This window comes from Kryptolebias marmoratus, linkage group LG4 (assembly GCF_001649575.2).
Source record: "Kryptolebias marmoratus isolate JLee-2015 linkage group LG4, ASM164957v2, whole genome shotgun sequence".
NCBI lineage: Eukaryota > Metazoa > Chordata > Actinopteri > Cyprinodontiformes > Rivulidae > Kryptolebias > Kryptolebias marmoratus.
Genome location: NC_051433.1, coordinates 27,216,740 through 27,239,508, shown reverse-complemented (window position 1 = coordinate 27,239,508; position 22,769 = coordinate 27,216,740). Strand labels below are relative to the sequence as shown.

General features: G+C 40.7%; 1 protein-coding gene across 3 annotated transcripts in view; it reads left to right on the top strand.

The window, feature by feature from the left end:
- cdk18 (cyclin dependent kinase 18) overlaps window positions 1–22,769 on the top strand; it is a 183,428-nt gene that overhangs the window by 99,429 nt on the left and 61,230 nt on the right. For all 3 annotated transcript variants that reach the window (XM_037975457.1, XM_017440239.3, XM_017440240.3), the window contains 3 exons: window positions 2,373–2,509; window positions 16,328–16,459; window positions 16,825–16,881. In XM_037975457.1, coding sequence (XP_037831385.1) covers window positions 2,373–2,509; window positions 16,328–16,459; window positions 16,825–16,881 — 326 coding nt within the window. The remainder of the gene's footprint in view (window positions 1–2,372; window positions 2,510–16,327; window positions 16,460–16,824; window positions 16,882–22,769) is intronic.

Here is a 22,769-nt window from a genome sequence, read left to right as displayed (position 1 = left end):
CAATACATTAAAGATCTGTTATCGCTGTACCAACCGTCTAGACCCCTCAGATCTTTTGGTTCTGGACTGCTCTGCATCCCCAGAACCAGAACCAAACGAGGAGAAGCAGCTTTCAGTTTCTATGCACCACAAATTTGGAACAAACTTCCAGAAAACTGTAAAACAGCTGAAACACTGGATGCCTTTAAATCTCAACTTAAAACCCACCTGTTTAGAGTTGCTTATGGCTAAATTAGGGTTAGAGTGCGGGGTTTTGATGTCTTCGATGTTTTTCTCTTTCTTTCTGTTTATTCAATGTCACATGCTGTTTTTATTTTGTTTTTTGTTTTTTTTTAATTATGTAAAGCACCTTGAAATGCCTTGCTGCTGAAATGTGCTATACAAATAAAATTTGATTGATTGATTGATTGCTATCCAATTTCTGAACATTGGAAAGCAAGCACTGATTCAATCTGTATGACTCTCCAATGCCTGAGGAATGGAAGTGATGCGTTGAGGATAAACTCAACTTTATCCTAGAAATGTTTGCGGTGGATGAACTCTCCTTTGGCCATACTTCAGCAGTAATGCATTATATACATTTGTAGGATGAAACACTTTTCAAAGAGAATGAAGATGCTGGTGTAGATTCTCAGTCATCCAGGCCATGGTAAATTCTAAGTGCAATCAAGGCCACAACATCCCAGTGATGGAGAGGTTAGCATCTAAGAGAGCTTCTGGATGCTGCCATAATACAAGAGTTTGATAGTCCCTTTGCATGCCCAGTGGCCATTGTAAAAAAAAGGAAAATGGAAAAATGGAAAGATCAGTCCCACTCAGTCTTTTCTGTGTATTATGACATAGTCATTTTGCTGAACTAGGAATCAACTACTGCATTGTTTGTGTCATGTGACTCAAAGGGTGAGACTGAATAGTCTGGTACTTGAAGTTCTGATGACCTAAATTCAGGAGCTTTATGGTTCATGCCAGAAAGTGACATTGCACATAATCAAGAAACCACAGATACTACCCCAGTCCAAGATTATGGTGGTAGCCAGCACAATAATAATAACTACTTTTGGAGAAGAACCACAAAGAAGAACACAGAGACATTGGTGTCCCCTACACAAGCTCACCTATGGGGAGTTAGTGGAATCCTTGATACTCGCCCTTACCCATTTTCTATTGCTCTTAGAATTGTTACAAGCAGTATGTTTATGTGGATTACAATCTCATGAACCACATGAAAGATTTATTAAAACCTTCAGAAAACAATCACTGAGTGTACATCTATATCTGATTAAGAGTCAACCCAATTCAAGATGGCTGCTTCAGTTAATGAACCTTAGCCAACAAGAAAATGGTTATACCAGTTGGTTATAACCAACTGTAAATGTTTGCAAATATTAAGCTAAAATTTGTTGTGGTAGTAGTTAAACATCATCCTCAATACATGCACTGGGGCGGCAGGGGCTCAGGAGGTAAGGGTTTGTCCTGTAACTGGAGGGTTGCTGGTTCGAGCCCACCTCTGTTTCTTCTCATTATAAAATAGTTCAAAACGTTTTTGTCACTGGGTTGCAACTGTGGGAATGTTATTGGTGACTCAAAACTGCTAGAAAATAGCAAGAAAATATACCAATTTTTCATTGCAGTCTGACTAAATTTTGAGTGTTTGCCACCAAGCAACTAGTGAGCTGTGTGGTCTTGTTTTATTTGACCAGGTTTCAAAAATCATGAAACCTGAAATCATTTTTTTGTGTGTACAGCTCGCAAAACTGTATTTACTCCCCACATCTTACCCATCTCAACTTGCTTTGTACCCACCTTGGCTGACAACTCAACATTTGTCAGTGTCAAAGTTATTTGTATAGGACATTTAATACAACATCAGTTGGCCAACATGCTTCACAATTCACACCAAGCATCAAACATAAAACAAAGATTAAAACAATAAAAATAAAATAAATCTGGCATTAATTTATCAGCGTAACAAAGAAAGGAAAGACTGTGCTTCCTCGTAATAGACCCTAGCGTAAGCAGATATAATGAAACTAAAAGTGGCCCCAGAATCGAACCCTGCGGAACTCTGCATGTAAGAGGTGCTGAAGTGGAAAAAATGTTACCAACATTAACACAAAAGTGCCTGTCACTAAAGTAAAAGCGGAACAACTAACCCTGCTCCTGTAATCTCTACCTAGTGTTCTAACCGTGATAAAAGGATACTGTGGTCAACAGTATCAAAGGTTGCAATAAGGTCCAGCAGCACATAATGAATGCTGGTCGCTAACTAAAAGCACAGTGAGACACTACCTTTAGAGTCCCAACACACAACTTGAGTGCAAATTAATTGCGTGAGATCTGTGTTTAAAACCTAATATTTTAATATCTTCCAGGCCTCACTCCAGATAGGCTTGGTCCTCCATCTCATGATACCAGTCCAGTGAGCCCTGAAGCCACCACACCAGGAGCTCAGTCTCCATCCCACCTCCACTACCACAGTCAGGCCCAGCACAGACGTTTCTCCATGGAAGTAAGTAGCAAATCCTAAAAACAATGAAAGAGTCACAGGTCAAATGTGGTTTAAGTTAGGCTGCTGGTATACAATAAAAGCACCATAAGTTATTCTCTGAAATCTACTCTAGTATATTTTCTATATCTTTGTCTTCTTTAAGTTCTTTAAGCTTTTAGTTGTTATTTTGCTATTTTTCACTTTTAACTATTGTTATTGTATATTTAGCTTTTATGTTCTACTTTGGTCATTTTAGTTCTGTTCTGCTTGTATGAACTTTAACAATTCAGTTTCAGCTTCTTTTCAACAAAGTCCCTTAGCAGCCACCCAAAGGTGGGCGGAGACTGACTGCCAATGCCACATGAAATACTAAATAAACTATTGTTGCCAACCATATGGAATAAACAAAGTAAAGCCCTAACCAAAAATATATCAGCCCAGGAAATAGAAAAAGCAGTAAAGAAACTAAAACCTAACAAACCACCACTAACAGATGGATCCAATGCTGAATGGTATAAAATCTATTTGAAGGACATTTCCCCTGTTCTTCTGAGAACACTTAATTGGGTTCTAAATGGGACACAGACTCCCCCCTCCTGTAGAGAGACGATGATCACAGTCATCACAAAGGAAGGTAAAGACAAACTGAACTATTCAAAATACCGTCCAATCAGTTTACTAAACCAAGATTATAATATTTTCACCTCCATATTAACCAAAAGATTAGAATGTATCCTCCCAGATATAATAAATTTAGACCAGACGGGGTTCTTTAAGGAGAGGCGAACCAGAGACAATATTAGACAAACACTAAACGTGATCAATCATATCAAAAGGAATGACAAACAAGCTATCATTCTAGGTCTAGATTCGCAAAGTGTTTGATACTGTGGGTTGGTCATTTCTATTCAGGGCCCTGTCCCAATATAATTTCTCCAATAAATTCTTAAAGGTAATTCAGTAACTGTACAACAAGTCTACTGGTAGGATCAGGATTAATGGGGGATTATCAAGAGAAATAAAAATTGAACAGGGTTGTAGACAAGGATGCCTAATGTCCCCACTACTATTTGCCTTATTTATTGAACCCTTAGCACAAAGGATTAGACAAAACACCAAAATACACAGCATCGAGATAAACCATAAAGAACATAAATTAGCCCTGTTTGCAGACAACATACTAATATACACTTGACAAAATCTCAGGAATCCCTCCCAGAATTATACAAAACCTTGATGGAATATGGGAAATTCGACATCCGGGTTAGAGCTGCAACAAGATGGCCACATAGAAAACAGGCTCCTCCATGTCAGTAACTAAAATCTTCCCTCTTTGTTTAAATTAAGTCGACAACTAAGGATTCAATCTATCACTTAAAGGGGGAAGATGTCGAAAACCAATAAGACCAAAAAGAAGATGTCTAAAACACAGAATATTGACAAACAGCCAGGAGACGCAAGTGAGGATGATGCTAATGCTACTACGGGGAGTGTTAGTGCTAATTTACATCAACATGCATTATTTGAGAGTATCAAGATGCTTTCTAAGGACTTAAAAGAGTTTAAAAATAAAATGAAGCAAGACAGAAGAACTCAAAGAAGACTTAAAGCCCTCAATGAAAAATTATTTCATTAAATTCAAGGAGGAAATGATGCGTGAGCTATGGAACCAGCAAGACAATATCACCGAGGCGCAGGCTCGAATAGCCGACCTCGAAGTAGCGTGCTTGGAAATGAAAGATGCATTGTGAGACTTTGGGAAGGAATAAAGCAATGAATGATAAACTTGTGGACTTGGAGACCCAAAGCCAGAGAAACAATCTTCATATCTATGGAGTTCCGGAGGGAAAAGAAGGTAGATCGGTCATTGATTTTATCACCAAACTGCTAATCAAGCAACTGAAGCTGCCGGATGGTAGTGAACTCCGAATTCAGCGAGCACATTGAGCTTTGACACCCAGACCAACTCTCGTTAGCTTGTTAAAGACAGCTTTGAAACAGAAAGGTGTCAGATTCCAGACGCCGTATACTAAGATAAGAATCCTCTGGGACTCTGTAGTGCGAACCTACGAGAACGCGGACCATGCAGCGTTGGATATGATTAAGAGAGGTTTCGGCTTCACTTGGGTAATAAAAGAGAACAAGCTACAAGTAGCTAAGGAAAGATTGGATGCTCTGTTAACATGGAAACGGATTAACAACTCCGGTGCAGGACAACGTGCGAGGGAGAAGCTTACAGAGTTTAGATGTGAGGAGAAGCTTACAGAATTTAGATGTGAGGATCAACGACTCTGAGCATCGTATCATAGGAGGAGGTTTGCTTAAAATAATGCTATATTATATAAAGAAGAAGAAATGTGTGTGTATGTGGTTTTTAAGATCCAATTGGCTTTATTAACCTGATTTAACCCTGTTTTGGTGACCAATCTCTCTTCTGTTACTAAAATTATGTAAAATTGGTCTTTTGATAGAGTTATTCATCCAAAATACAGAATGGAGTGAATGTTGTAACATCTGCCAAATGTTGGACTTATCTAGTATAAGTGGACTTTACTCTACTCCTAGAGAGGGCCTCCGCCTTAGTGTGATTTCGTACCCTCTTCCTACCAGCAGGGATCCTGAGGGATGTCTTGATGCATCTCTATTCTTGGAATTTGTTTTTTTTATTCATTTGTGTTGTAATAACCTGTTTAGTTATTTGTTGGGTGCTCTTTTTCTAGAATCACATGGTGACCTTAATAATGTAATTAATGGTCGATAATATTAAGATTGTTTCGTTGAATGTGAATGGTATGAATAACCCTATAAAACGTAAAATAATTCTAAATAAAATGTGAATAGAGAAACCACAGTTAATTCATTTACAGGAGACACACTTATCTAAATTGGAGCATGAAAAGCTCAGGGGCTTCGGTTTTTCAAAGGTATTTTATAGTTCTTTCAGACATGTAAGCAAAAGAGGAGTTTCAATTCTAATTCATGATTCAGTAAAATTTGATTTAAGCCATGACCTATCAGATAAAGAAGGGAGGTATGTGATAGTGAAGGGAACTTTAGAAAATGTAAAGGTTACACTGGTGTCAGAATGGGGGGAGACGGAGGCAAACCCAGAGTGCAGACTCATCTTGAAGACTCATCACTCTGATGTTTTGCGTGGTCCTTTGCTGAAATCTTTGTGGGCAAATGTGAAGCATTAGCACACATTTTCGCTTTGGTCGCTGCTCCTGCTTGCTCCCGCTTGCTCCTGGCATTCTGATGTTAACAGGATGTGACGTCACATATCTTCTTCGTGAGTTATTTGGGGTTCAAGTTGCGGGAAAGTTGCGGTGTTTTGGACAAAGTTGCAAAAAGTTGCGATTTTGCGGGGTTTGCTTGATTTTGCGTTGATAGTTGCGATCGCAACATTGCGAAATCCTGGAGGGTCTAATTACCTATACCAATTCCGGACAAACAGTTCAAAACATGGAATCAGATTATATCTAGATTCATATGGAACGGTAAAAAACCTAGAATTAAATTTGAAATATTACAATTAGGAAAAGAGAAAGGAGGTATGGCATTACCTGATTTTAAAGAATATTATCATGTCGCCCAAATAACTCCCATAATAAATTTAAGTGCTAAAAATTAAGAAGCGAAATGGAAAAATATAGAACAAAGAGTACATGGAAGAGAACTGTAGAGTATTATTGGAGATACTGATACTATTAAGAATACACTTAAGAATGTTAATACTGTTACTAGTTTCACACTGTTTAAATGGTTATATATAATTGAATTAGAAGTGAATTAGAGAGACAATTGTGTTTGATACAGTGGTCAGCTTACAATAAATATTTTATTCAAGATGCTGGTGTAGATTCTCAGTCATCCAGGCCATGGTAAATTCAAAAAAGGTTAAAAAACAAAAAACAACTGGACTTCTATTCTGTAGTTGAAGACGTTTCGCTTCTCATCAGAGGAGCTTTCTCAATTCAGTAATAGAGAGTGTGGAGTTGAGCTTTTAAAGCTGAGATGTGATGTAAGCTGGATTGCTTGCAAATTGTTTTCACTCTCCTAACAATAGAGGCTCGTTAGGGTCCTTGTTTGTCTGACTCACTGATGGGCCCATCTGGTCACATGAGTGCACTGCACCCTAAAAATATGTAACTGGACACTGAATTTGAAGTAAAAACAGTGAAATGGTTTGTAAATAGTTTATGTGTGGCAGTAGTTTGTAAGTAGTTTGTTTCAATGTAATTACTTTTTCATATTTTTTCAGTAAATACACATTTTGACAAATTGAACTTGTTTTGGGACATTTTTTATGATGTACTTTAGAAAAAATATGTATTTTATTGTGTTTATTTATACTCTACTGTATAATAATCATATTGAGAGTGACTTTATTTGCATAACTGGATTCGTCTCTGCGTCACCTTTCATTTGAGCCCTCACTAACGCCTGTATGTTGAAGCATGTAGGAGTTATAGCTTTCTAAAGTTACATATCCATTTGGCTCAATTTGGATAGGACCTGGACTTTCCCTCATAAAAACATCTCCACTATAGTGATTCTTTTGTGCTAATTTTCTAAAATTTGAACTCCACGACAATAAAACTTCATTCTACAGCCTTATTTGTTTTTTCCGGTCTCAACACCCTTCCTCCATTTACAGTAACTTGACAAAAAAAAAAGAGAAAAATGTAGGAGAGAAAAAAATGTTTGAAATCTCTGTGTTTTCACTTCAATAACTACTAATTAGTTAAAGTTACAATCATTTTGACTGCTCAGGCAAAAAATTCAAATTGTTAACTTCACATGGAGCCTAATTTTTAGTTTGAACCACGTGACTCTGACAGCAATTCTGGGAGACGGTGTGGCGGAGGACTACGCCGGTCGACAGGAGTGTGGACCTGGATCCTCCTTCCAACCAGGTAGGTTGGTGGGATAGGGCAAAACTCAGAGGCAGGCAGGCTTGGGTCGGTACCAGAAGAGCAGAGAGCGGGGAACAAAACCAGAGGAACAGGCAAGCGGGTTAGGTCCAGGAGGCAGGCGGGGGTCAATGTCCAGAAATCCAAAAACCAGCAAGAGTCCGACAGGGGCAGGGCGTAGAGACGAATCCAAGGGACGTGAACAGGGTCAAGAAACACAGAGACAATCAGAGACCTACTCGCATTGCTGCTCTCGATAATCTGGCACTGGAGGAACAGAAAGAAGGAGAATATATAGGGCGTGTACCAGGTGTAGGAGTGGTAATCAGAGGTAAGGAGCAGGTGAACAGAATGAGGCGGACATTTATGATTGCTAGATCGTGTTGAGGTAAGGATTTTTACCTGCATTCCTCCTCCTTCACCTCACCCGAGTTGGTTGATGGAAAGAGACCGGAAGGAGACAATACCTTAAGTTTAAAGATTTATTTTACCAAAAGCAGAGAGAAAACACCGGTTATTACAAAGATAAAACCAAATGCATTTGGGAGACAATCCTCAAATGAAAAGTGGGAAAACACATCACCTCAAAGTGTCAGCAAAGTGCCCCAGAGATTGTCTCTGGAAACAAAGGATGTTCTCTGGTTTTAATGCTTAGGTCCCCTCCCCTCCTCCAGAGGATGTTCCTCTTCTCTGGAGGTCAAAGGGCAACTTCTTCCCCCTTTGTGCCTGGCACCGTGGCTCAAATCCAGGGCTTCTAAGACATACCTCTCTTTCCAGATAAACTAAACAACTACTTCTTAAAGGTTTTAAAATGGTGACTAAATATAAAATGGTGATAAACACAAATGATAGAGATATAATAATCAAATGGTAAATAAAGCATGGGAGAATAAATACAAGGCCTTCTATTCCACAACATTTAGATTATATATGCAGAACTGCTGCTCTTCTTATGATTAAATGCTGTTTAAGTGAAAGCTTGGTTTTGTCTACTTCCACAATCGGAAACCAACAAAGGCGGGGTGACACCCAATGTTCCTTAGCTACTCAATGGTTCAATTTTGTTCTATTATACTGAATTGTTGACTCAATAGGATGTTATTCTTTTTTGTTACTGTTCTCTTAAAGAAAAAAATAAATGAATAAGCGAATGCAGGATACTGGTATTTATCAACCACATGAGGAGGTACAATGTCTAGTTCAGGGGTGGGCAATCCTGGTCCTCAAGGGCCACTATCCTGCACATTTTACTTGTTTCCCTGCTCCAACACACCTGATTCGGTGGTTAAATCACATCTTCATGTTCTGCAGAAGCCTGTTAATCACCCACTGATTCAAATCATGTGTGTTGGAGCAGAAAAACAAGTAAAACATGCACGATAGTGGCCCTCAAGGACCAGGATTGCCCATCCCTGGTCTAGTTTATTAATACTAATTGAAAAGAGAATTGTATATTGTACTGTACATTGTGAACAGATGATGCATTTCCCTCATGTTATTCCTAAATAAAAATTTGAATAAAAAAAAAACAAAAAAAAACACTTACTTTAACTCTCCAGAAGCCGTCGTAACTGAAGAGAGGAGGAGAAGAGTTAAGCCATAAAATAGAGGAACCGAAGGTTCTATTTTCTGTGTCCATTTTACTGGTTTCAGTAGCTCTTCCGAGAACGCGCCATGCTGCCAGAAGAGGTAGGTACCAGTGGGAAATATGAGACATTGCTGACTAGACAACGGCGTCGTTTGGCTTTTGGACCGGAAGTTATTCTGTCTGTAGGATGTTTTTGAAAACATGAATGTTACTGATGACCCAAACATAGCTGCTACTATCCAAGAATAGTTTGAGTCAGGACATACATACAAGGTGATACTGGACATGCTTTCAGGTTTCATGCTTTTAGGTTCAAAAGCCAAACACACCATCTTCCAATCAGCGATGTCTCATGTTTCCCACTGGTACCTACCTCTTCCAGTTGGTTGATGTAATTGTGTTTTTTAAGATGTCACTGTGATTTTAATTTGTTGTGTTTATAAATTTGTAGTTGTGTTTAGTAATTTGTTGGTGTGGTTTGCACTTCAGGGCCACCATAGTTTTTCATCATAAACACAACCAGATCAGTACAGGTGTATCCAGGATGAAGAAGCTCCCATGGTTCATGTTCCACTAGGGCCAGCTCCATGAGATGAGTCACCTCTAAAACTTTAAGCCCTTTCAGAGAAACACACATTTGTTTGTTTAGATTAATAATGTTTCTACTTCGATACTACGATTTGAAAGAAACTTGCAGAAAGTAATCTTTGGATGTACATATACATCTCATTAACTTTTAGAATCAATTCCTTTCAACATAGATGCCACAGTGAAGAAATCTAGCAAACACAAAAATAGCTATGCCAATTTTATGGATATTAATATCAAATTTGGTGTGGTACAAACTGAAACTACTCCCCAACACATACTCTTGGCATAATTCAGCGTTCGTCGTATGAGCAGCACCGAAAACCAGACACAGAGGTAAAGTAAAAGGTAAGGGGTTTTATTTACAATGAGATAATGTACAGTGAAGGTCAACCAGGAGGATCTGTAATGGCAAGGAGGAGCCAGGTGAGTCTCGGGTACAGCATTGGGCTGAACACGTCCCCATGAAGACAGAAGGGAAGGAAAAGGAACAAAAACACACCAAAAAAGCTCTCCAAACATGTGGGTATCCCAGTTGGGCTTTTGTCAAGTCAGCTAGGAAATCCACTAAACACACCACAGAACCGAACAAGGAGAGAAACAGAGGAAAGAACATTGTCATTCCTTATGTTGCTGGAGTATCCGAGAAACTCAGAAGGATTTTCTCCAAACAACATCTCAGTACATTTCAAACCTAACAAGACTCTCAGGCAGAGGTTGGTCCACCCTAAGGACAAAACACCAAAACCCAAACTGAGCGGAGTGGTGTATGCAGTTCAGTGCAGCGAAGAAAATTCAGACCTCTATATTGGAGAGACCAAACAACCTCTCCACAGACGCATGGCTCAACACAGGAGAGCCACCTCTTCTGGACAGGACTCAGCGGTTCACCTACACCTCAAGGATAAGGGACACTCCTTTGAGGACCAAAATGTTCATAGTTTGGACCGAGAAGACAGATGGTTTGAGAGGGGGGTAAAGGAAGCCATCTATGTCAAAAGGGAGAAACCAACATTAAACAGAGGAGTAGGTCTCAGATTCCAGCTTTCAAAAACATGTAATGGAGCTTTAGGCCTGATACCCAGTCAGTTTCACTCCAATCAACACCTGCACCCATGTGACCAGAGTGGCCCATCAGTGAGTCAGACAAACAAGGACCCTAACGAGCCTCTATTGTTAGGAGAGTGAAAACAATTTGCAAGCAATCCAGCTTATATCACATCTTAGCTTTAAAAGCTCAACTTCACACTCTCTATTTCTGAATTGAGAAAGCTCCTCAGATGAGAAGTGAAACGTCTTCAACTACAGAATAGAAGTCCAGTTGTTTTTTAACCTTTTTTGAATTTACCATGGCCTGGATGAGTGAGAATCTACACTAGCATACTCGGGTACAGGGTTAGTTTTGATTGCGCAGTAGAAGATCTTGAGAGTAATAGTTTTGTCTTACAGGTTCGAGGAGGAGGTGTGGCACAACAGCGAAGCAGGCAATCCTGAGGCAATCCAAGAAGGGAGAAATCCAGAAATCCAGAAGCAGGTAAGTTCCACAGGTAAGTTCCAGGCAGCAAAAGGTAAACCATAGAGTAGGGCAGCACAACCTGAAGCGACAGGAGAGGTACAAAAAACCAACGGTTAGTGTAGCCATGAGCTTGGAGTTGGGAACTAGAGGCTGAGACTCGAACCCATTAGGCACAATGCTCCAGCGAAGATCTGGAACCAGCCAGAAGCTTATATGCAGGTGCTGCTCATCAGGTGACATCTGCTTCAGCTGTGAAAAAAGCTGTGTGAGAAAATGGGAGGGATGAGACCCATTCTTGATCTGTCCATGTTCAACATATCGATAATGGAGAGACAGTTCCACATGCTGACAGTCAAACAACTGCTGGAGGACATTCACCATACTTGCCATTTCCATAAACTGGGAAAAAAGTTCAGTTCTCCCGTCCCAGATAATTGTTTATGGAGTTAAACTCAATCACAATGAGAGCCCGGTTATCACAGCCGAGAGCTGATGCTCTGACTGCTCAGCTCCGCCATGTCAAACCCCGCAGGGTATTGACAGCTCTGTCTGTCATGCGGCTCCTGGGGATGATGATCATGTCGAGGGGCGGTCCTCGACACGGGGACTGAAGTCTCCATCCCGAGCTGATCTCTCAGATCTGGAGCAGGTTCGGCTGAACAGCAGTGGATCTGTTCGCCACACGGGAGAACGCCCAGTGTCAGCTGTGGTTCCCGCTGAGCCGACGGGACGACCCACCGTTAGGAATGGACGCCGTCGCTCACAACCCGTGGCCAAAAATGCTCCTTTATGCTTTCCTGCCAGTTCCGCTGATCCTGGATTGAGTTCAGAAGGAAGAGCTGTCGGTCATTCTCATAGCTCCCGAGCACATAAGCGCACCGTGGTTCCTGAACCTGCAGCAACTGGTGCAACCGGCCGTGGAAGCTGCTGTAGAGGGAGAATGCGCTCCTCCAGGCGGGAGGAGGGATTAGGCGTTACCCAGAAATAGGTAAGCATCTTTGGGTTTGGCTGTTGAACGGATCCGCCTAGAAGAGCTGGGCCTCCCACAGGATGTGGTGCGCACGATACAGGGCGCACGAGCTGCTTCCACCACAGCACTGTACACATCAAAGTGGGCAGCTTTTCAGCGCTGGTGCACGGAGAAAGGCGTGAAGGCAAACAACATGTCCGTTAGGCTGCGTGTCAGTTCTGCAGCAGCTGATGGAAAGAAAATAAGCGTTCAGCACAATTAAAACTTATGATGCAGCTATTTCTTCTTGTCATGAGAGTTTCGGTGACAGAACAGATTTTAATCATCCACTGATGAAGCGTTTTCTGAAAGGTGTGCAGAGACACAGACTTGTGTCACACCCACTAGTCCCACAGTGGGATTTAGCGCCGGTTCTGCGCGCACTGGTTAAAGCTCCGTTCGAGCCTTTAGATCAGGCTCCACTTAAATGTCTGTCTTTTAAAACAGCCCTGCTGTTAGCACTGACATCTGCAAAGAGAGTGATTGATTTATCTGCGCTCTCTGTTGCTCCCTCATGTCTCAGAATTCAAGCCGACGGCAGCTCAGCTGTGCTGCGTCCTAACCCTGCTTTTACTCCTAAAAGCATCACAAGCTCATTCAGATTGAGAGTGATAACTTTGGATGGTTTTTATCCTCCTCCTCATAACTCTGAGGAGGAAGCCACGTCTCATCTCCTCTGTCCCGTGCGCGCTCTTGTGTTACGTGGCGTGCACAGCTGCACTGCATGCAGATGCAGTGTGAGATGTTTATTATCAGTCACAGTTCATGACTGCTGAAGTTATTGCTATTGAACTGTTCCTCCTGAGGAGTTGCTGACCTGCTCTGCTCATCGTTACACTGTTAAAGTTTGTAACCTCCGTTGTTCCTATTCACAGCAGCAGGTCTGTTATCTTAGCCCTTCTTTTACCAGGAATCATTCGCTTCTCTGGTGCGCTGCCACACATGGAGCGCATAATTATGCATGCAGAAGGCTGATTGAGGAAATGTGTTATGTGCGAGCAGGTGCTTTATGTTTGTGTCTGGATGGACCCAGTGAGGCATAGATTACATCCTGCTTCGCCTTTAACCCACTAGCGATAACCTTAAAGGGCGAAGCCTAGACGAAATAGAACATTGGTTACGTACTGTAACCGCAGCCCTTTAAGCTCTGGGCCTCACTGGTTCCTAAATGGCTGAAGAAAAAAGCTAATTGGGAGCCGAATGCCTGGTCTCACCATAATTTATATGGACCGGGGGTGGGGCCCACAAAGCAGGTGGGCGTGGACGAAAGTTTTCAGTGCTGCGCTGCGCACGAAGGGATAAACCCACTAGCGATAGCCTTAAAGGGCTATGCCTATACTCATAGACTCTGGGGTTACAGTACGAAACCAACGTTCCAGAGTGATGGGTGCATCAGGGTAGGAAGAGAGGTAGGTGAAGTGTTGCACCCATCATGCCTAGTAGCACTTTTCAGCACAAGGCGACTTTACAACACAAGAACAAAATTACAGACAAAGTTACAGAACATAATAATGAACAAAATTACAGACAGGTACAAGATACAATGATAACTAATTGTCTAAATAAGCTAAGCTAAACCAACAGATCTAAGCATGACTAAATGTACAGAACTAAACTAAGCTAAAACTAAAACTAACGGTACAGAACTATCTAAAAGTTTCCCAGGCCCACTATACAGCCGAAGTAAAACCAGACATGTCTAAACATGAGCTAAGACAGTCAAAAATGGTAGCTAAACTAAACAGATCTAAGCATGACTAAATGTACAGAACTAAACTAAGTGCCTACTAAGTGCCTAGTGCCTACTGTACAAGCCTGTGGGGGCAGTGCTATGATCTGGGGTTGCTGCAGTTGATCAGGTCTAGGTTCAGCAACAGTATGTGCTCAAAGAATGAGGTCAGGTTATTTCATCAATGGATTTTTTTCTTCCCTGATGGTAAAGGCATATTCCAATATGACAATACCTGGATTCATTGGGCTTGAATTGTGAAAGAATGGTTCAGGGAGCATGAGACATCATTTTCACACATGGATTGGCCACCACAGTCCAGACCTTGAGCCCACTGAGAATCTTTGAGATGTGGTGGAGCAGGCTTTGCGCAACAGTCAGACTCTACCATCATCAATGCAAGATTTTGGAAAAAAATTAACGCAACAATGAATGGAAATGAATCTTGTGACATTGCAGAAGTTTATCAAAACAATGCCACAGCGAATGCTTGCCGTAATCAAAGCTAAAGGCAGTCCAACAAAATATTACACTGTGTAACCTTACTTTTTGGTGGCAACTTTTTTATTTGGCCAGGCAGTATATGAGTTTTTCTAAAGGACAAAGCCATATAAAGAGATTGACATGTAATGGTTTTGTTGAAGCTATTCTCAGCTGCTGCTCCATCTTTTTTCTTGTAGTCTGTGATGGTCTTCATGCCTTTTCACACCTCCCAAATGTTGTTCTCCCTCAGCCTTCCCTCCAGCTTCCTTCTATACTCCTCTTTTGCATCCCTCAAGCACACTTTCAGCTCCTTCTGCACCCGTCTTAAGTCCTCCAGGTCCTTTTTATTGAAAGCTTTTTCTACTCCTGTTTAAGATTACTTTTGCCCTACTAGTTATCCAGGTTTTGTTATTTGCATAACGGCATACAGTCCTGACCAGAACTGCATAAATATACATACATACATACATACATACATACATACATACATACATACATACATACATACATACATACATACATACAAAAAGTGTGTTCATGTTATGTGACCCTGCTGAATCAGTACAGGCACCAGGACGGGAGTAAAAAGGGGAAACCTCTCTCCCATGTGTTGCATGCATGTCTGTGGTAGTGTGAAATATGTGAAATGTTGCAATGGGTGCAGCATACATACATACATACATGCATAGATGCATACATACAAAAGGTGTGTTAATGGTATGTGGGTGCATGTGTGCTAGTTAGCCACCTGGAAATGCACAGTTAAAAATAAAAAAGTACCGCAAACAGTAGAAGGCCCGCCATCTATAGCAACTAGGAGCAGAAAGGACAGATGGATCCAGCTCCAGAAGGCTGTAGCAGTCCAAGGCAAACAGACACCGGGCACCACCCCAAGGCAGCTGTGCGTCTGCACAGAGGTAGGTCGCCAGCAAAGCATAGGGCCAGAAGCCCCTACGACAAAGAGGTATGGGGAGAGAAGCTGGGCACCAGCTTCCCCAACCCAGCCACGCCACCACTGCCCGCCGCACAGGCTAAGCCCAGGACCCAACTCCCCAACGGCCCGGCGCCCACGCCAGCCCCCAGCAGAGAGACTGCCCAGCACCAAGCAGGAGAGGCCCTCCCAGAGCCCCCAACACACTGGGCAGGCAACAGTCCACCGCAGCAGCCGGAAACCAGAAGGACCAAGGTGAAAGGGCACATAGCCATCCCCTTTTTTGAGCCAATGCCCTGAGGGGTCTAGAGGGAGGAGACGCCCATTGGAGCCCAGCGCAGCCCCCGGAACCCCAGCCAAATCCAGCCAAACCCCAGGAGCCATAGACCACCTGGTGTAAGCCCACCACTCTGGGACATGGCTCGGGCACCCACACGAACAACCCCATTCCAAGGGGGCAGCAACCTGCAGGCAGCCCCCCAATGACACCGTCGGAGACCCCCAGCTGCCCCCAAAACCCCAGACCCCGCTGAATCAGTACAGGCACCAGGATGGGAGTAAGAAGGGGAAACCTCTCCCCCATGTGTTGCATGCATGTCTGTGGTAGTGTGAAATGTTGCAATGGGTGCAGCTGTGTAAGCCTAAAGAAAGTGTGGAGTCTAAGGTTACATGGTTAGAATCATCATAGATTACAATCAATGCATCAGGATGCTATGTCTGTAACCTTACAATGGTGCTGTATGGGCTCACACAAAGTTTTGGCATTGGACTTTGGTGGGATGTACACAGAGATGGTGATCACATGTGCAAAAATCTTTGGTAGGTAATATGGCCTTAGGCTAACTTCTAGCAGTTCACTGTCATGGACACATTTCTCAAAATTATGAGAATTATTTTTTTCTCCTGCAACTCTTGCTAAGAGGTGGACAAATTCCACAAACATTTCCAGACATTCCCTCGCTAATGTTGTTTACATTTAGAAACAGCATAGTGAGATACTGACTTTAAAAAGACAAAAATTATTTTAAAATAACATTTTATAGTTCATCTGAAGCTTGTCATCTCTTTGTGACTTCTTTCAGGATGTGAGTAAGCATATGTCTCTGCCCATGGACATTCGCCTGCCTCCAGAGTTTCTCAAGAAGCTGCATCAGGAAAGTGAAAACTCCCCTCTCTGCAAACCTCTAAGCCGTATGTCTCGACGTGCTTCACTAGTAAGTAACCAATCGCATTTTATCTTACAGTCTTTAGACCAATTAATTGATCCAGCAAACATCTTAGCCCATTTTACACAATGCGTTACAGTTCCTCTCTGCAGAGCATTAGCCTTATCGTTTTCTGTTGTTGCTTGCATGACTTTATTCCATCTGATAGACTGATAGTGACTCATCCAGAAGAAATGATTGTTATTTATTTGTATCTCAGTTAAAATGCATTTATTGTTTACTGGATATATCATGGATTTAGGCTTAATAAACTTATTCTGAAAACATTGCTTAATCTTTGCATGGTGTAACGAGACAAGCAAAGCAGCAGTGGACACTTCAAGATAATCCTGTCTTTTTCTTTTCACCTCTAGTCTGACATAGGATTTGGAAAACTGGAGACATATGTGAAGCTTGGGAAACTAGGTGAGGTACGTCATTGCCAGCTGCTGACAGCTGACATTCTGACCAGAGACGAATGATGGTGCTATATTTGCTACACCACTCTGCTGGAAATATAACAGGAGTCTTAATGGCCTTAGTGTCTTATTAAGTCTTGAGATGGTGGTAAAATCTGTGTATTGTTTAAAGTTTTACTTACATGCAAAAGTTTATCTACTGAATACACTGAATCCAAAAGGATGACTGTATGTGGAGGGCTCATCAGACAATGATCACTAATCACATTCCATTTAAATAAGACCAATATTTACTTCAGAGAGTTGTGAATGATTATTTTGGCAGAATCTTCCCACATCTGTGTGACTCGTGAAACTTACCCATAGATCATAGCAATGGAAAAAAAACTAAAATGGATGCTTTTGTTATTGATGATAAATACTCATCTGGAATTATAGCACGCTGCAGGCAGCAGTTCACACACAAGACTACAAAAGTGCATGAGTAATCTGCTGTTTATTTGCAATGTACTCAACAACTGTGTTCTCTTTTCAACTTGCAGCAGTTTATGTTAACTTCCTTTCTCTCCAACACAGGAAGATGATCCTGTAATCCTTTAGAAATATGCTTTTAATTAATGAATTTAACCACAGTTTATATTAGGGTTAACAATTTTCTCTTTGAGTTCCAGTTTTGTAATGCTGTTGTGAATGTTAAAACCACTGAAATAGAAATACACTAGAATGTCCAACCACAGTCAGAATCTGTGCCACTGTGCTGGTAAGTGCTATGTAGTGTTACTGTCAGTGTGGTAGCAGACCATAACTATCCCAGGAAAAAAGAAAAAGTAAACTCAACCAAGAAGCTCAGTGTTTTGCCATTAGTCGTTATAATTATAATGAAGAACCTGAACTTTAAAGATTGTGGTATTTTTTTTTTAGAAATACTAGTTTAATACTAGTCACTCTCACTAGTTTAGTCTGTTATGGCTGCTGTGTAGCAGGGTACTAAGGGTAGATAAGTACAAGCTAACTGAAAATACAGTTGTAACCAAATGTTTATATACACTATAAAAAGACACATAACTATTTTTTCACTGTCTGACATTAAATCAGAGTAAACCTTTCCTGTTTTAGGTGTGGTAGGATTCCCAATTATTCTTAATATTTCTATGTGATAAATGTCTAAATAATAAGAGACAATTTTTTAAAGAATTTCTTTTCTTACTTTTTTTCTTACTTAAAGTCACAGGTCTGCATACACATACATACATAAGACTGATATGCCTTTAAACAATTTAGGAAAGCCCAGATGATGATGTCATGGCTTTGGAAGCTTTTGAAAGATTAGTTGATCTCATTTGAGTTGTTTAGAGGCACACCTATCGATGGATTTTATGGCATACCTCAAACATATTGCTTCTGTGTGTGACATCATGGAAAAATCAAAAGAAATTGACAAAAATATCAGGAAGAGAATTGTTCACCTCCACAATTTTGGTTCCTCCTTGGGTACAAGTTCAAGATCCCTGAATATGTTATGTTCATCTGTTCAAACAATTATACTCAAGTATAAACACTATGGGAATGTCCTGCCATTAGACTACTCAGGAAGGGGAGGGGTTATGTTCCTGAGATGAACGTGTTTTGGAGTGACGTGCATATAATCCCTACAACAAAAGCAAAAGACCATGTGAAGATCCTGGCTGAAACTAGTAAGAAATTGTCATTATCCCCAGTCAAACAAATACTGTACTGACATGGGCACCCAAAAGACAAAACATCCAAACACAAACTAAGTGGTGTGGTGTATGCAGTTAAATGCAGCGAAGAATGTCCAGAACTCTATATTGGACAAACCAAACAGCCTCTCCACAGGTCACAGGAGAGACACCTCTTCAGGACAGGATTTAGCTGTTCACCTACACCTCAAGGATAAGGGACACTCTTTTGAGGACCAAAATGTTCATATTTAGGGCTGAGGAAACAGATTGTTTGAGAGGGGTGTGAAGGAAGCCATCTATGTCGTGAAATAGAGGAGGAGGTCTCAGATTTCAGCTTTCAAAAACCTATAATGGAGCATTAGGCGTGATGCCCAGACAGTTTCACTCCAAACAACACCGACATTCATGTGACCAGAGTGACCCATCTATGAATCAGGCTAACAAGGACCCTAATGTGCCTCTATTGTTAGGAGAGTGAGGGCAACCTGCATGTGAATCCAGCTTACAGATCATCTCAGCTTTAAAAGTTCAAACTCCACATGCTCAGGTTTTTCAATTGAGAAAGCTCCCTGGAGGAGAAGCAAAACGTCTTCAGCTACAGAATAGAAGTCCAGTTGTTTTTGTCTTTAACTTTTTTTGGATAAACTAGAAGCAGTCAGAGAGCAGTCTCCACCAAGGCCATAGTGTCATTAAAAAAATTGTCTGATCTGAACTACCAAAATTTCATTGTTTCTTGTCACAACCCCAACATTTCCTGAAATTTTCATCAAAATCTGTTCATTAGTTTTTATGTAATCTTGCAAACAGTCAAACAAGCAAACCAATCAACACTATCAAAAACATAATCTCCTTGGTAAAAAAAAAAAAGGTAAAAACCCAGATTACAGACATCAGCCAGGAAGTTAAAGTTAAAGCATAACTATGACATAACTATAACAAACGGGTTGTCGGGTTGGACATTGACAGTAAGCAAACTACTATATTAGTTACAAAGGAGTTTAAGAACAACAAAGTTAATGTTTTGGAGTGGTCATCTCAAAGCCCTGATCTCAATCCCATCAAAGATTTGTAGGCATAGTTGAAAAGGAGTGTGTAAGCAAGTCAGCAAGTCACTAAGAGCCTCAGATCGAAAAACCTGTCAGTGTCAGTACCATGAGAATACCATGTTGATACTTGAGGTCCTGAAATCATTTCAATGCTGTGACAACCAATAACCTTGAAGACAGTTTCAAACTCGTGTGTTGTTCTCCAGCAAGTGAATCTTGTCTTTTGCGTGCTTGTTTTCACTGTTTAAACAAATTTTAGTCTTTCTCCAGAACAAGGACAACACCAGTAAAATGGATGCAGTGGAAACAAAAATAGAGGAGCAAACAGAAGTTGGAACTCACTTTTACACCAAACTGCAGGAACACACTGACCCCTTTTCAGAGCTTATGTCTCTCTACCAAGACAAACTAAGAAATAAGACAACCACTCATGTCCACTTAGTTTGAATTTAAACCAAGGAGTACAGGAATATGATAGCAAATTGTGATGAAAACACAGTCACTGTTCATGTTAATTTTTCTGAGGCCTGGAAATGTAAATTCAGCTCAGAAGTACAATCCTGTCACTACGGACAAAATCTCCCACAGATCACACTTCACACAGGCATGTTCTACACTGGGCAAGAAAAGGCGCCAAGCGTCAGAATCTGAACCTATATGGATCAAATCCTCACAGATATTCATGTCAGATATCCCTCCATAAACACTGTCCACTTTTGGTCTGATGGTCCAAGCAAACAGTCTGTTGTTCCTCGGCGTCTGGGATTCGAAAAAGCTACGTGGAATTTCTTCCCAACATCACATGGCAAAGGTGCCCCAGATGGCATTGGGGCAACGGTCAAGAGATGTGCTGATACTATTGTGCTAAGAGGTCAAGATATCGTGGATGGCAAAGTATTTTATGACATGGTGTCCAACAGCTTACGTAGTGTCAAACTACAATATGTGACAAATGATGATTTTCAATTTCTGACACCCTCCTCATGCAAACTCTGAAGTCCATCCCAGGAACAAGAAACGTTCATTAAGAGTTAGTACAAGGGAATGTCATCCATTGTAGGCTCATTTCATGTTTATGTGGAGAGCCACAGATTTGCAAGTGTTTCAGTCCAGCAACTCACTCTTTTGGTGACACACAGGACCCAGATGTCCATAAAAGTTCAACCACTGCTGAAATACAGAGGCCTCTGGAAATGTTGATGGAGGAAATGAGGAAGGAACCCAGCTGGAGACCTGAAGGCACAACAACTGGAGATGTTCAAATTGAAGACTGGCTGGTGTCACATATGACCAGAACTGGTGGCTAGAAATTGACCAAGAGCATCAGGATGTCCAAGTTTATTTTTTTCACCCTCATGGACCAGCTGTTTGCTTCCAGCAAAAACAAGGACATTGAGATGTCTGCTTTGTGCCATTCTCAGATATTCTGGTTAGGCTGAAGGAACCATCATCACCAGTCCACATAAGTAGCACCAGGGCCATATACCACATATCTGCAGCAGTCATGGATTTCATAGAAGGAGAACATGTAACACTTCTATTGCCTGGAGATTAAATCTTCTGACTGGCTTGACAATCTGATTTGATGAGTAGGACATCAGTTTTATGATGGTTATTTACACATTTTCTCACCAGGTTGTACAACATTTCAGCATTTATTTTAATTCAGTTGTCGTTTCGAGTGCAGTATTTTCTTTTTACTAACAAGTTCGTCACCACCATCAGTTCTGTGTCACCTCCGTCATATGGTGTCAACTCCGTCACATGGGCTTTTTGTTATTTGTTTTAAATAATATTTGTTTTGTTGCTTGAGAAACATTTTTTTGTAAAACTGCTGAATCTCTCAAATTGGTGTATGTTTTTTCAGTTTTAAATTCCACTGTTTATTGTGATGATTAAATGCAAAATTGATTTTGTATTAACTGAACCAGTAGTAAATAAATACCAGCTAAATACATTTTTAAAAGGTGGTATGATTAATTTAAAAATATGTACATAGTTAAAATAACTAAGAAACAACAGAGTAAAATATCAGTAATAGGTTCATTTAAAAAATAATGCTATATTAATTTATTTTTGCCTGATGGTGTTAACAAAGTTCTGGTTCAGGTCCAGTAAAAAATTAATTTTTATAAAAATGTTGCCGCTGGGAGCCTGTACCTTAACATATTTACATTAACCAAACATTATTTATCATATTTGAATACATAAGCTTTATGAATAATTAGATTATTTTGGGGGAACGTGAATCTATTTTGTCCCTTATCTCAAGAATCACTGTCTATATGAAGAATTCCAGTCTGGTTTTCACCCCTGCCATAGCACAGAAAGTGCTGTCATGGGAATTACAAATGCTCTCATGCAGTGGATCGTGGTTTACTTTCTTCCCCATCCTCCTTGATCTGAGTGCAGCCTTTAATACGATCTTTCATGACATCCTCCTTAACAGACTTAAATCCTTTGGCATCCCCACTCTCATTCTTGATTGGTTTCATTCTATCTCACTGGCCACGTTCAGTTCATTCAACTCAAATCTTTCAGATCCCACTTCTCTCACTTCTGGTGTGCCCCAGGGCTTTTTCCTGTGGCCCCTTCTCTTCATCACGTACCTTCTTCTCCTGGGCAACATTTTTCTTAAATTCAATATTCGTTTTTATTTTTTTGCTGATGACATCCAGCTCCTATTATCCACCTCACCAAACTCTTCACTCCCACCCTCCTACCTCACTTCCTGTTTATCAAAAATCAAATCCTAGTTCACCTCAAACTTCCTAAAACTAAACAGTGACAAAACTGAGTTCCTTTTCGTATGAACTAAATCCACCCTATCCAAAGTTAACAGTTTTTCCCTCACCACGGACAGCTCCTTGGTTTCCCCTTCCCCTCAGGTTAAGAGTCTGGGTGTCATCTTTGATTTCTCTCTCACATCAATATTACTACCTGGTCTGCATACAGGTGCTGGTCATAAAATTAGAATATCATGAAAAAGTAGATTGATTTCAGTAATTCCATTTAAAAAGTGGAACTTGCATATTATATTCATACATTACATACAAACTCGTATATTTCAAATGTTTATTTCGTTTAATTTTGATGATTACAAATGACAACAAATGAAAATCTCAAATTCATCATATCAGAAAATTAGAAT